The sequence below is a fragment of the Apodemus sylvaticus genome, chromosome 6 (genome assembly GCF_947179515.1).
Source record: "Apodemus sylvaticus chromosome 6, mApoSyl1.1, whole genome shotgun sequence".
NCBI lineage: Eukaryota > Metazoa > Chordata > Mammalia > Rodentia > Muridae > Apodemus > Apodemus sylvaticus.
This window is the reverse complement of record NC_067477.1, coordinates 101,419,510-101,432,255: the sequence shown is the minus strand read 5'-3', so window position 1 is coordinate 101,432,255 and position 12,746 is coordinate 101,419,510. Positions and strand designations below refer to the sequence as shown.

At 48.1% G+C, this 12,746-nt stretch overlaps 1 protein-coding gene across 1 annotated transcript in view; it reads right to left on the bottom strand.

Annotated features, from left to right (window-relative positions):
* The window catches only part of Greb1 (growth regulating estrogen receptor binding 1), an 89,843-nt gene that overhangs the window by 18,802 nt on the left and 58,295 nt on the right, over positions 1-12,746 (bottom strand). Inside the window, exons 19-25 of the mRNA XM_052186085.1 lie at positions 12,043-12,158; positions 10,326-10,522; positions 9,355-9,459; positions 7,176-7,816; positions 4,392-4,494; positions 2,502-2,660; positions 902-1,044 (exon numbers count right to left, since the gene is read on the bottom strand). Coding sequence (XP_052042045.1) covers positions 902-1,044; positions 2,502-2,660; positions 4,392-4,494; positions 7,176-7,816; positions 9,355-9,459; positions 10,326-10,522; positions 12,043-12,158 — 1,464 coding nt within the window. The remainder of the gene's footprint in view (positions 1-901; positions 1,045-2,501; positions 2,661-4,391; positions 4,495-7,175; positions 7,817-9,354; positions 9,460-10,325; positions 10,523-12,042; positions 12,159-12,746) is intronic.

The following is a 12,746-nucleotide window of genomic DNA, read 5'->3' as shown; positions in this document are numbered from 1 at the left end:
AAGGTTGAGTATCCCATACCTGAAATGCTTGATCCCAAGGATATTAAAATTTTTTTCCAGATTTTGTAACATTTCTATGGACTCTTTTAGTGGAGCATCTGTAGACTAAAATCCTAAAGGCTTTGAAATTTGAACTATTTTGAGCATCATGTTAGTGATGACTTGATTTTTTGATAAGGGATGCTCAAGCTATGTCTTCATTTGTAAGATGAGGATGATGGTGCTTAGGTGAGAACCTGTAAGAACCTAGCTAGGATAGGTTTCTAGCCACCCCGAATGAATTACTGGTGTAGTGTTAACATCTGACAGTGCCCTGATGGCTAGCCAGAGCCCGAACTTACCCATTTGCTTATCCATGGCAGAAAGGGCTTTGCATAAAAAAGACATAAGCATCCTGCTGGCATATAGTAGGCGCTCAATAAAACAAACTCTTCTCATATCTATGTGATTTCTGTGCCTCAACCGCATAACTTTCCTTCCTGCTTCCTGCTCTTCTGTAATCTTGTTCAGGTGCCCATCTCCCTCCCAGACCATGAACCCGAAGGATGGGAACAAGATTTATTTGTGTCTCATTCCCAGGGCCTGTAGTAAGTACTCAGCAAGTGTCACTAGCATTGAAGTAACTTTTGGATTCTCTAGAGTTTATAGATAGGAATGACATCCTAGTCTTGGCCACTGATACCTGGATGACCACAGGGGAATCACTGTCCTGTAGGGTCAACAATATATTCACAACCTATGAGGTCAAGCTGGAATGCATGCAACTCAGGAAGCAAGAGCTTCCAGAACTCTCTTCCTTCACCCTGGATGCTATCACGTATTATCAGGAAGCCGCAGGGAAATAAACACATGGGCTGTGATGCTGCACCAGCAGGAGAGCCAGCCAGTGCCCAAGGCCTACCTGGTAGTGGGGGTGGAAGCCCATGTACTGCTGGCACTGCTCGCAGTGGTGGTACGTGTTGTATGCCGCATACTTAGACAGTCTCATACGTGCCGTTTGACGCCGCACATACAGGTCCTCCGGCTTCCTGGACATCCCTCTGTCTGCGAAGATATTCCAAGAGTTAAGGAGCAGCAGGCCAGAGCAAACACCCGAGCCCTGCCTGCTGAACTCAAGTGAGAAGTGCTCAGAATAAGCAAGCAGCCCAGGAACAGGCTGTGCACCGCCTGAAGATTGTCTCACAGTGCCCTAGGTCCTGATCAGAGGAGGGCAGTGTCTCAGTGGGAAAGCTAAGACAGAGAGAACTCAGGCTGCATGGCCTCACACTTGTGGACCTAAAAGCACTTCGTAAACATTTTGAAGGAACCATTACATGACTGGAAAATAAATTAACAGCATACGTGGTCCTCAAGCAACTTGGTAGGAATTAAGATTATAATGTTAGGCTTTCATTAGGGCTTATGATGGGAAGGGACAAACATGGCTCCCGCCAGTGACCGAGAGCCAGGCCAGCAGGTTCCCTTTATCTTCTTGGAGATAGGATCTCACTGTGTAGTCTAGGCTAACCCTAAACTCTTGATCCTCTTACCCCAGCCTCCTGAGTGCTGGGATTCCAGGTGTGCACTACCACACCCTAGTTCGTAGGTAAGCTATTTTCCCTGACATGACATTTACCATATTTTCTCAGGCTACACTAATAATCCCACTAGACACTCCCAGAATTGTTGGCTAAGGCTGCCCTCATATACCATAGAAGTCAGTGTCCCTGAGAAAGCAAGCCACTGAGGACAGGGAAACATACACACCCATTTGATGACAACTTCTGAACTAGAAATGCACATCTTTTAACCTCCAGTAACCAAACATTCAACATATCTTGATCACAAGAAGTTCCTGGGCTCTGTGTCTCATGGGCTCTGTGGCAGTTCTTTCTTTCTACCTGCAGGGAGTTGTGTCAGGGCTGAACCAGGTTCTGGTAAGGTACTCAATACCAAATAGCATCACTACCAGGATACATCTCAAGCCAGCTGACTTCTAATAATATATAAGAAGCAATTTAGCCTATGCACTTTGGACAAGAGCGGAGCAAGACATTTAGTGTGGCCTGCCTTTCTCCTCTCTCTCTCTCTTTCTCTCTCTCTCTCTCTCCCTCTCTCTCTCTCTCTCTCTCTCTCTCTCTCTCTCTCTCTCTCTGTGTGTGTGTGTGTGTCTCCCTGTCTGCTGTATGTGTGTGTTTGTGTGTGTGTTCATTACCCATGTGTCTACATGCCCACATAGGTTCATGTAGAAGCTAGAGGTTGACCAGATGTCTTCCTCAAGAGGTTTTTTTTTTTTTCATTTTATTTTTCAAGATAAGATCTCATCTGAAGCTGAAGCTCACAGATCGGCTAGGCAGGCTGGTCAGCAGACCCTGATATTTACCTATCTCAACTGACTCTACCTGTTACAAGCATGGATTGGTATGCTCATCTTTTGATGTATATGCTAGGGATCGGAACTCAGGTCTTCATGTGTGGGCAGCAAGCACTTTGCCAATCACGCTGTCTCCCCAGCCCCTGACCTTCAGTCTTGATGCTCTGATGGTGTGAACAAATCAGACTGGCGTCCTCGTACTTTGGGTCATGAATGATGTAATCAAAAGGCATCTTCTGGAAGAGTTCCAGGTCTGGCCAGGGGTCAGTGAGCTGGAGGTAATGCCAATTCGATTCCTCTTGGAAGCCTGTGAGATTGGCAGGAAGAGGGGCACATGAGAAACAAGATGCAAGGCTGAGTTATTTAACTGCACCCAAGGATGATGCATGGAACCTATTCACTGTTGATCTATGGATTTCTGGGAACCCCCTACTGTATCCAGAAAGTTTCTGACATGGCCATATTTCAGGATGGCTCTATCAGGACAAGGTCATGCACTGCTATGTCTCCAGCCATGTGAACAGCCTTCACTCTGTCTTCTGCAGACATGGGTCTGCTCTCTGCTCCGCACACTGACATACTTCCAGTCCTTCAGAATCCTGAGTTTGAGCTTATGATGGCCTCTAGAAATGCCTACTTCATACTCAGCCTGAGCTCCTTGCACTTATGGTACCTGTGCAAGTCTCTTTCTTACTCTACCATCGAAAGTCACCCCAGCCAGTGTGACTCAGTTGGTGTCCTCCACCTTTAGGAAGTACTTGAGCTATGGCTTTGCTCTGCAAAGGTCAGCGACCCTCACAGTGTAACTCACATTTTACACTTGCCAGCACCTTCTTATGCTAAGCCTACTTCAGCCTTCTGGTGCTCATCAAGGTTTGCCAGCGCCCCCCCCCCCAAAAAAAATCTAACTGGTCTGATTCCAATTCCATGATATAATGAAATCATGCATTATGTACTATATTATGTACTATAGAGAAAGTTACAGGTGCCAATTTAAGTATATGCCACACACCTTGGAATGACCTCAAGGAAGAAGGAATTTACCAGATCTTTAATAGGCACTTCATACCCCATGAAAGAGGAAGTATCCATATTTTGCAAGAAAAAAAAAAAACCACTGCAGTAGTTAAGAAAATGCCCATTCATGTTTGATGTGGTGTTCAAAGCTTGTCTTCATCACTGTTCTATCCAAGAAAGAAAGATGACACTCAATAGTTCCTGGTTTGGGAAAACCACAGAAACCACAAGCAGAGGGCTGGATGGGAGTACTGGGTTCAGAGATTTTCCTGACCAAGCTCAAGCCCAGACAGTGCTCACAGGAGCTTCTCTGATACCGGTGTGGTGTAGCTGGTGACCTCTGCATGGCAGTCAATTTCCCTACACAAGGGCACAGGCTTATTTGCAGGACAAGGCCATATGAGGAAGATATGGATACAACATCCTGAACAGGATGAGGAGGGAACTGTGTGCTCTACCATCAGCACAGGGCATGTGCAGAAAGATGCTTGCCTTATTCCAATCAAATCTACTCAGCAACGGGACCCAGACATCTCCTTCTCCCAGTTTCTACAATTCTTTTTTCCCTAAATGCTGACTTAGATATTTGGTTGCCTGAGCTGGGGGACTCTCCCTGATAAATTCCACATACTACAGACCACAAGCCAGTGAAGCCCAGCTCCTGCTTTGGCACTGCTTAGCTGGGCTCCTAACATAAAGGGTCAATAGCCCAGCTCACAGGGCTACTGTATTGAAGATCAAATGAAGATGGTATCTATCACAGTGTTCGACACACACAGAAAGTACTCATAAATAAGCATGGATTATTTCAGCATTAATAACTATCCCTATGAAATTCCCAGAAGTATCATTCCATATTGAGGGGAAAAAATGACTACAAGAAAGAAAAGACCCTTGGGACAAGCCAAACTGTAAACCTGAGAGTCCATTCTGAAAGGGGGAGGGAGACACAGTTACCATGGCCACTGACAAAGGTCGAAGGATACTTGCCCAAGCCCAAGGGTCACCAGACACAACTCACTCGTATTGATCTCTTCTTCATCGTAAACATCCACTTCTGTCAGCCTAATCAGCATCCTGGACAAGATACTGAGGAACTGCAGATAGGCACCCGTCTTCCCAATCTGTGAAGACAATAGAATCAGAGCCCAGAGACAGGAAGCCTGTGCCTGTGCTGAACGCCAACTAGAACATTCTCCTGCCTCCTGAAGTCTCACGGAAAGGCACATCACAGAAACAAGAGCCATGAGGGTGAGTGGCATTCACCAATGTGTTGAACAAAGCAAGGATGTGTACTTAGATCTGCCTTTATCTAGGGGCATGACGTGTGTGTGTGTGTGTGTGTGTGTGTGTGTGTGTGTGTGTGTGAGAGAGAGAGAGAGAGAGAGAAACAGAGAGAGAGAGAGAGAGAGAGAGACAGAGAGAGAGAGACAGAGACAGAGACAGAGACAGAGACAGAGAGAGAGAGAGGAGGGGGAGAATCTGCCTTCATCCAGGGTCATGGTGTGTGTGTGTGTGTGTGTGTGTGTATGCATATATACACTAAATAAAATTTTTGAAAAAAGACCAATGATCAGAGGTCACATTCAATATGCTCAGTTTTACTATTCAGGCATGTAAAGGCCAGAGAGGCCAGAGGTCAACCTTGGGTGTCATCTTCAGATACCATCCACCTCATTTTTTGAAACAGAGTCTCTCCATTGGCCTAGAACTTGCTAATTATGCTAGGCTATCCCAGGGATCCTCCTGTCTCTATCTCCCCAGTACTGTGATTACAGGGGTCAACCCTAGGCCTGGATTTCTATGTGTGTGCTGGAGCACAGAACTCATGCTTGCCTGACAAGCACCTTACCGACAGATCCACACCCCAACTCTATTTTTTCTATTTCAGTTAGGAAAAAGTAACATATAGTTATTTCAGACAAAGAGAAAACTTACGGCCTGATAATAAAACAGAGTGCTGCTGATCCTGCCTCTCCTCTGAAGACAATGAGTCAAGAGCTAGCCTTCCTAAGACATGTTCACAAATACAGTGGGTTTGTTTTTTCCTAATTGATAAGACATTATGGAGAGAAGAGGTGTGTATTATTCCAAAAGTTGATTTCAAGTTACATTTCCTAGAGAAAGTTCACTGGCAAAATAAAGAGACCTCTCTAATTTTCTGTGGCTGAATTCTGGGATGCGTGTATCCCCACAGGTGTTCAGCTGAGACTCAGACAGGGGACTTCCATTCTGGGTCATTTCTCATCATTACAAATAATGCTAAATTGAGTGGTCTTACATGTATGTTGTGGATTTGCATCTCTTGGGATAGGTTCCTGGCAAGGAAGAAGCTGAGTAGAAAGACAGTGCATGTTAAACTGGTAAGAAAACGGACAGTGCACTCACTGTGCACTCTAAGAGTCGGGCAATACCCTAAGCCTCTACGTGGGGAAGATCAAAATTTGCTGTGTTGGGAGATGTTTGGACAAAATGTGGTCTCGGGCACTTGGACCCCATAGTCTTTTCAGTCTCTGACCAACTGTAAGGAGCATGCCACCACGTCCTCCTCCCATGCCCACCACAAGGGACCCACAGACCCTTGGGACTCTGTGTGTGGATGTGCCTGTCTGTGTGTATGTGCAAGTGTGTGCAAAGACAAGAAGTATTGGGTACCTGACCTCACTTTTGAACCCTGCCTCTTGCTGAGCCTGGAGCTCACTAATGCAGCAGCTATCCTAGGTGGTCAGTGAGCCCCAGGGATCCTGTGTGTGTCTCCCCAGCACCAAGATAATAGGTGTTGATGCCACGCCCAGCTTTTTACGTGGGTGCTGAAAGTGTGTCACTGTGTTTCCACAGTGAGCACCTCCTCAGTTGAGCCGGCTCCCAACCCTGCTTTCTTCAGATATGTCAGGTAACGTGATCTCTGACACACACTGAACTGACAATAAGCCGAGTCCAACTCTCCATTAGCAGTTCACAAAAACCTTCCAGCACAAACTGATGCTTGGTATCTAACTGGGAAAAGTACTCAGAGACTCTGTCCAAAATTACAAGTAGTTCCCATCCAGACACCATCCTTATGCCCCACACATGTAGAGGAGAAAACAGGTTAGGCAATGGGAGGAAGCTGGGAAAGGACGGGATGTTAATGTCGCCCTCCTCATCCTCCTGCTCTCTCTGGGTCATCGGAGTCTTCATTGCAATAACGAGTTTTAATTATCAACTTGACACTATATTGGGAAAAAGTCTGTTGTTGTCACTGTTGTTGATGTTGTTGTTGTTAAATTGTTGTTGTTTGAGACAGGGTCACACTATGTAGTTCTGGCTGTCCTGGAACTCACTATGTGTCAGACTGGCCTTGAACTCACAGAAAGCTACCCACCTCTGCCCCCGAATGCTGGGATTAAAGGCATGTGCCACCACACCTAGCTGGGAAGAGTATCCTTGAAAGGAATGATTAGATCAGGTTAGCCTGTGGGATTTTATCCTAATTATGTTAATTGACATGGGAAGACACAGCCTGAATGGGCACCATGTTTCCTGGGTTTGGGTTCTGAATGGTTCAAGAATGGCGTGATCAAGCTGAGCACCAAGCACGCATGCGTACAGGTCTCTGTTATGGATGTGACTAGTTGTTTGAGTTCTTGCCTATGGCTTCCCTGTGACCTGGAATCATGAGCTAAAATAAACCTTTCCTAAGTTGTTTTGTGTCTGGATATTTTATCACAGCAAATGAAAACCAGGATATCCATGAAAGCTACTCAAGATTGTCCTCTGTCAGTGAAACCAAAGATGACCCTGGAGGGTCATCTTTGATACCCACCTGAGGTGGCCCACTGAGCAGCAGCCTGCGGGGATGGAAGCTGTCCACACGGCCCTCAGCTCGGTTGCCGTAGTCCATGTGGCTGGGCCGGGGCACCGTCCACTGCCGGTAGTAGAGAGACTGTTCAGTTGATGTCATCATCTTGCTGAGCAGGGGCCGGAAGGAGCTGGTCCACATAACGGAAGGGGAAGGCAGGAGGGAGGCAGACTTGGGCAAGCCGCTGCTGTCGGTGGACAGGAGCATGTCATACACAAGCTTAGGCAGGAAGACAATGGGTGGCTGCCGGCAGGCCTTGGCCATGGAGCACTGAGAGGCTTGAAGGACCAGTACGTTGGCAGCGGGCACCGCACACGTGGATGATGAGCCCGAGGAGGAGGAAGAGGAAGAGGAGGACAGCTGGGAGGATGGAGCGGCTGGCACCTGCAGGCTCCTCCGGCCAGTCCTGAGGCTAGAATCAGGCTGTGGTACCAGGCCAGGGCTGTGCCTACTGATGACTGTAGGTCCCTGACTCACTCGGAGTCGCTGTATCTCCCCAGGGGCCCTGCCCTCCTCTGCAGGGCCACAGGGCGGAGGTGATCTAGCAAGCTCTCCCTGTGGAGGTCCTGAGGGCTGAGCCGGGGACTCACCATAGAGTACCGAGCCTATAAGAGAGAGGAACATGGTCAGAGGTAACCCAGGAACAGGCTGTCAAACACACAGCTTCTCCTATGCCTACCCCAGGTATGCTGGGACGACTGAGGCCAAAGCTGGTGGACATTCATTTACCCAACTTCTCCACAAACCAAATCACCCTCACAGCTACCCCAGGTAAACTGGGACAATTGAAGTCAAAGCTGATGGAAGTTTTTAGCCAACTTCTCCACAAGCCAAACCTCCCTCAGTCACAGAGCCCCATACAGAAGTGAAGGGGGTGCATATCCGCGGGGCAGACCAGCAATGGCACCCGCTGTCATTCTTGGGCTTCTAAAGCGAATCTCCTGCTGAGCTCTCCTTACCACAGACCACAGACTGGTGTTCTCTGATCTCAGCGAGGCTCCACTGAACCCCACACAAGCCTACATGCCCCTGAACTTCTCAGCCTAGAATATTCTCTACCCAGGAACACCTCTCCCTTAGGCTCCATAGAAGCCTATTGTCTCCTAATAGAAGACTATTCCAAGGAACCTGCGACGAACAACTGCCCTAAATCTGTCCTATATGTGAGACAACATGAAGGAGTTGGTGTGACTCTGTGCCCAGAGAGGATTAACCCAGCACTGGCGTTTACAAGCAAAGATGAATTTAGCCTTGCTCTGTTCTGTTTTGCCCATATTTCTTATTTAGTTTACGTGGTAAATAGATTTCCATAAACCATACATCCTTAGTTCCTGTTAACCCTCCCTCTTATTCCTACCTCTCCCCAAACCCACAACCCTGATTCTTTTGTTTGGCCTCAAACTTTCTCTGTAGCTGAGCATGGTTTTGAATGTTTGATCCTTTAGCCTCTGAGTGCTGACAGGTGTGCACCACTATGTGAGTCTGAGGATTGAATCCAGGCCTTTGCGCATGACAGACAAGCACTCCACCAACTGAGTGGCCTCCTACACCCCACAGATGACATTTTCTTAAAGGCAGAGCTCATACTGAATTCACCTTTCAACCCTCAGATTACACCGATTGCCCACTATGGCACACACTTGGGCATGAGGCCTTGGCTGAGCTCAGAGACCAAGGATCTCTTGGGGTTGGTGCCCACATGAGACATCATTTATAGTCTCTCCTCCTGGGTACAGGTGTTGAGAGCTCTTATTTCTCTCTCGAAGTCTCCTTATGTTCACGTCTCTGGACAAGACATCTGCTCTCCCCAGGCAGTATCCTTAAAAGTAATATCTATGAAAGGGACACCAAAAGAAGTGTATCTGCATGGCCAGGACACTCTGGTCCACTCTGCAGCCAGGGACAGCCTCAATCTCTCCTACCAGCAGTAACAGCTGGACACTAGAGTCCTGTCCTGGCTTTGAGGTTTCAGGTGTCTGGTTAGTTCTAGTCTATTCTTGAGTCAGTTCTAGACTATTCTAGAGAGTCTGTTCTCACAGGTCCTGACTGGAAGCTCAGACTAAGCTGACACCCCTGTGTGTGTTCTTCCCAGTCTCTGAAATCCATGAAGTCCCATATGTGATCTTCCCCAGTGGAGGCTTACCAGATGCTTTGGAGGAGAGGGTCGAAGATGCAGAGTCGTGGGAGTGTGAGCGCTCCCTCTTCACAGGGCCCCTCTGTTCGGAGGTGGAGCCTGCCTCAAAACACCCTGAGAACACAGAGGAGTCACTCTGAGAGGCCTGGCATTCAGAAGTGAGGAAGTCATCGTGCCTCGTTCCATTTCTTCTCTCTCATTCTTTCATCTGCTGCCATTTTAGCCCCACCACCACCACCACACCATACACCACACCCTTAGCTAGACTGAGCTCACAACAGAGTTAAAAGAACAGGAAGAAGCAGATCAGGTCAGGATAGTGAGTGTGGTCACACCACAGGCAACAGGGAAGTGGAAAATTTTAATACTATGGTCGCAGTCATGCTAAAATTAGACACCATCCCAAAGGTCACGGGGAGAAGACCTTGCCATCTTATAGGACAAGCTGCAGCCAGGAGAGACTTTTGTCTGTCATGTCTCATCACCCAGTCAGCAGGCAGAGGAGTAAGAGGCCTTTATACTCATCTCTTTGACCTCTGTATCCGCAAATGCACAGCTTCTATTTTCCCACTGTACTGTGTGGACTAAAACCAGATGCTGCTCTTATTTGCATATCACATTAAAACAATATGGCATGAGATTCCTGGAGTCTACAGATGCTGCTGCCTGGTCTCATGAACTTCAACAGTGTTCAGCATAATGGTGGGTGAGTGGATTTCCAACAAGGCAACAAGTGGGGGAATCTACCAGCACTGAAACCAAGCACGAACTTAAACCCTAAGAAGTCACTGCTTTCTTCCTATTCTTTACAAATCCTAGATCATAGAAGAACCTATAGGAATTCCCATGTTCCCACACCACCAAGAATGACAGAGCAGGGACAAAGGCAGAATCAGAGTCTTGTGAGGATGCTGTCACTTAGCAGATGCCCCAGGGAGTAGTGAGGTAAGAACTCCTAGGTACAGCCAGGCCACCCTCACCTTCTGTCGCCGCCTCCTCGTCTTCATCTGTGCTGCTCAGCTTCTCCCCATCACTCTCCAAGGCCTCGTTCTTGGGCCCCTTCTCCAAGGGGATATCGTTGCTAACAAAGTAGGCAGCCAGACCCAGTTCCTGCTCCAGGGCTGTCCTCACCAGGCAGGAGGAGTTTATCAGACGCAGGTCACAGTACCTCAGAGACCTGGGGGAGGACAGAAGGCGTTGTTATCCACTGCATGCCTCTCCCCCCCCCCCCAGGAGGTTCTGCTGCTGGAGGACAGAGCCATAGGGCCATGTCTGCCTCCCTCTTTAGACCACGGGGCTCTGATACACAGAGAAGCTTACTGGGAGCTCATCGCACCAAAGCCAGGTTCACACTAAGTCTCGGAGGACACCTACCCAGGGATCTACTCCTGTGGGGCATGCAATCGAGATACTACTGACTATGGGGCTGAGCAGCAGTGAGGCCTGAACCTCGGCATTGCCACTTCCCAGGAGGCCTGGAAACTCTGACGACACGTGCAGTTTCCCGGAGGCGCTGAGTTTTTTCTCCCCATTTAGATGAAACTGAATATTCGTAAGGACCTATGTGTACTGCTGGAGACTGAATGTTGGGTATTCAATTAAGCCATCCACACTAATGTTCCCCTGTGGTTGTGCTGGAAGCTAGGGATATGACAGCAGTAGAACCAGACATAGTCACTGCTTTGAGAGCCTTGTAGGAGGACAAGTAACCTCCTAAGTGTGTGCAGCCTAGAAAGTAAGGGGAGCCACTCAAAGGTCATGTGCCTGTGGTGACTGCAGAGACACACAGGTAGGTTTAAATGAGAATGGCTCCCATAGGCTTGTATATGTGAATGACTGTTTGCCAGTTGGTGGAATTGTTTGGGAAGGATTAGGAGGTGTATCCTCATTGGAAGAGGTGTATGACTGGGGGGTTGGGCTTTGAACTTTTAAAAACTCATGCCAGGCCCTGACTGTCTGTCTGTCTGTCTGTCTGTATCTCTCTTTCTCTCCTGACTGTCTGTCTGTCTCTCTCTCTCACTGTCTCTCTCTCTCTGTGTCTCTCTGTCTCTGTCTCTCTCTCTCAACTTACATGTCAGGTGTAAGCTCTCAGCTACTGCTCTCTGGTGAAGTGCCATGCCTGTGTACCTAGTGACACACTTCCTTCCGTGATAATGATCACTGATTAACCCTCTAAAACTGTAAGCAAGTCCCCAATTAAAAGCTTTCCTCTGTACGTTGTCTTTGTTATAGTATCTCTTCAGCATCAATAAAACAGTAACTAAGAAAGACAGCTCCTCTTTGCACTAAACAACCGGCTCTTTCTGAGTGGTATCAGCAGTGTTCCCCCATCCCCCACCAGTCACTACAATGGTCAAGGAACCAAGACAACTGGTCCCAGCTCTGGAGTGATGGTCACAATCCTACATGGACTGTCTTCTCTAATACACAGAGATCCTCCAAACCGAGTCCATTTTCCCTCAGTCTGACACTGTTGCTCTTCCAAGCCCCTACCCCCACCCAATAATATCCTCTGAGAACTGGGAAATACTGTCCACAACTCAGACACACTGCTCTGGAAAAGCAGCCCAAATATGCCACCCATGCTGACTGGGAGTGTGAAATTCTCCACCTGGGATTGGACAGTGGTAACACAGGATGTCCTTCCCCGACCTCCTGATCTCCTCAGGACCCCAGGGGCCCCAATTCCTGACGTACCGAGGCAGCGACTCCCCATGAGGGTCCATCCCACTGAAGATCAGGATGCAGGGCAGGCCTTCCAACTCCAAGTAAGTCTGAGGCCTCCATTCTGCATCCTCAATTTTCTGCCACATCTGCAGGTGAGAAATGTGAGTGAAGGGTCACAAGGATCCAAGCACAGCACTGTGAGCTGAGTGCACTGTGGTGACATACCCCTGCCACAAAAGCGCCTGCTGCCAAGGCTTGTGCGCCGAGTTCAGTCCCCAGAACCCACTTGGTAGAAGGGAAAAACCAATCCTCAAAAGTTATCCTCTGACGTCTATATGCATCCTATGACATGTGCATGCACACATAAATAATAAGCAAATGTAAAATAAAGCATACTAGCCAGACATGCAGTTGTACAAACCACACTGGCCACTGGCCACTTCCTAACCAGCCTGGCTCTAGAAACTCTGACATCTATCCACTAATTGGTGACCCTGGCAATCTACCTCATAACACAAAGGAAGAGCTTTGTTCTGCATGCGGTAGGTCACTGTGTTTTCAGTTGGGGAGCTCTGTTCTGTTCCCTTCTATCTCCCCCAGCAGGAGCAGGATGTGTGAGAACATCTGGAAGACAGTGGGTGACCCAGGCACCTCTGACACCCCTCTGGTTTTCTCTAGTGCTGCTGACTCTGCCTCCCCTTCATGGTTTCAATCAACTCTCTCTATCCCTTTTA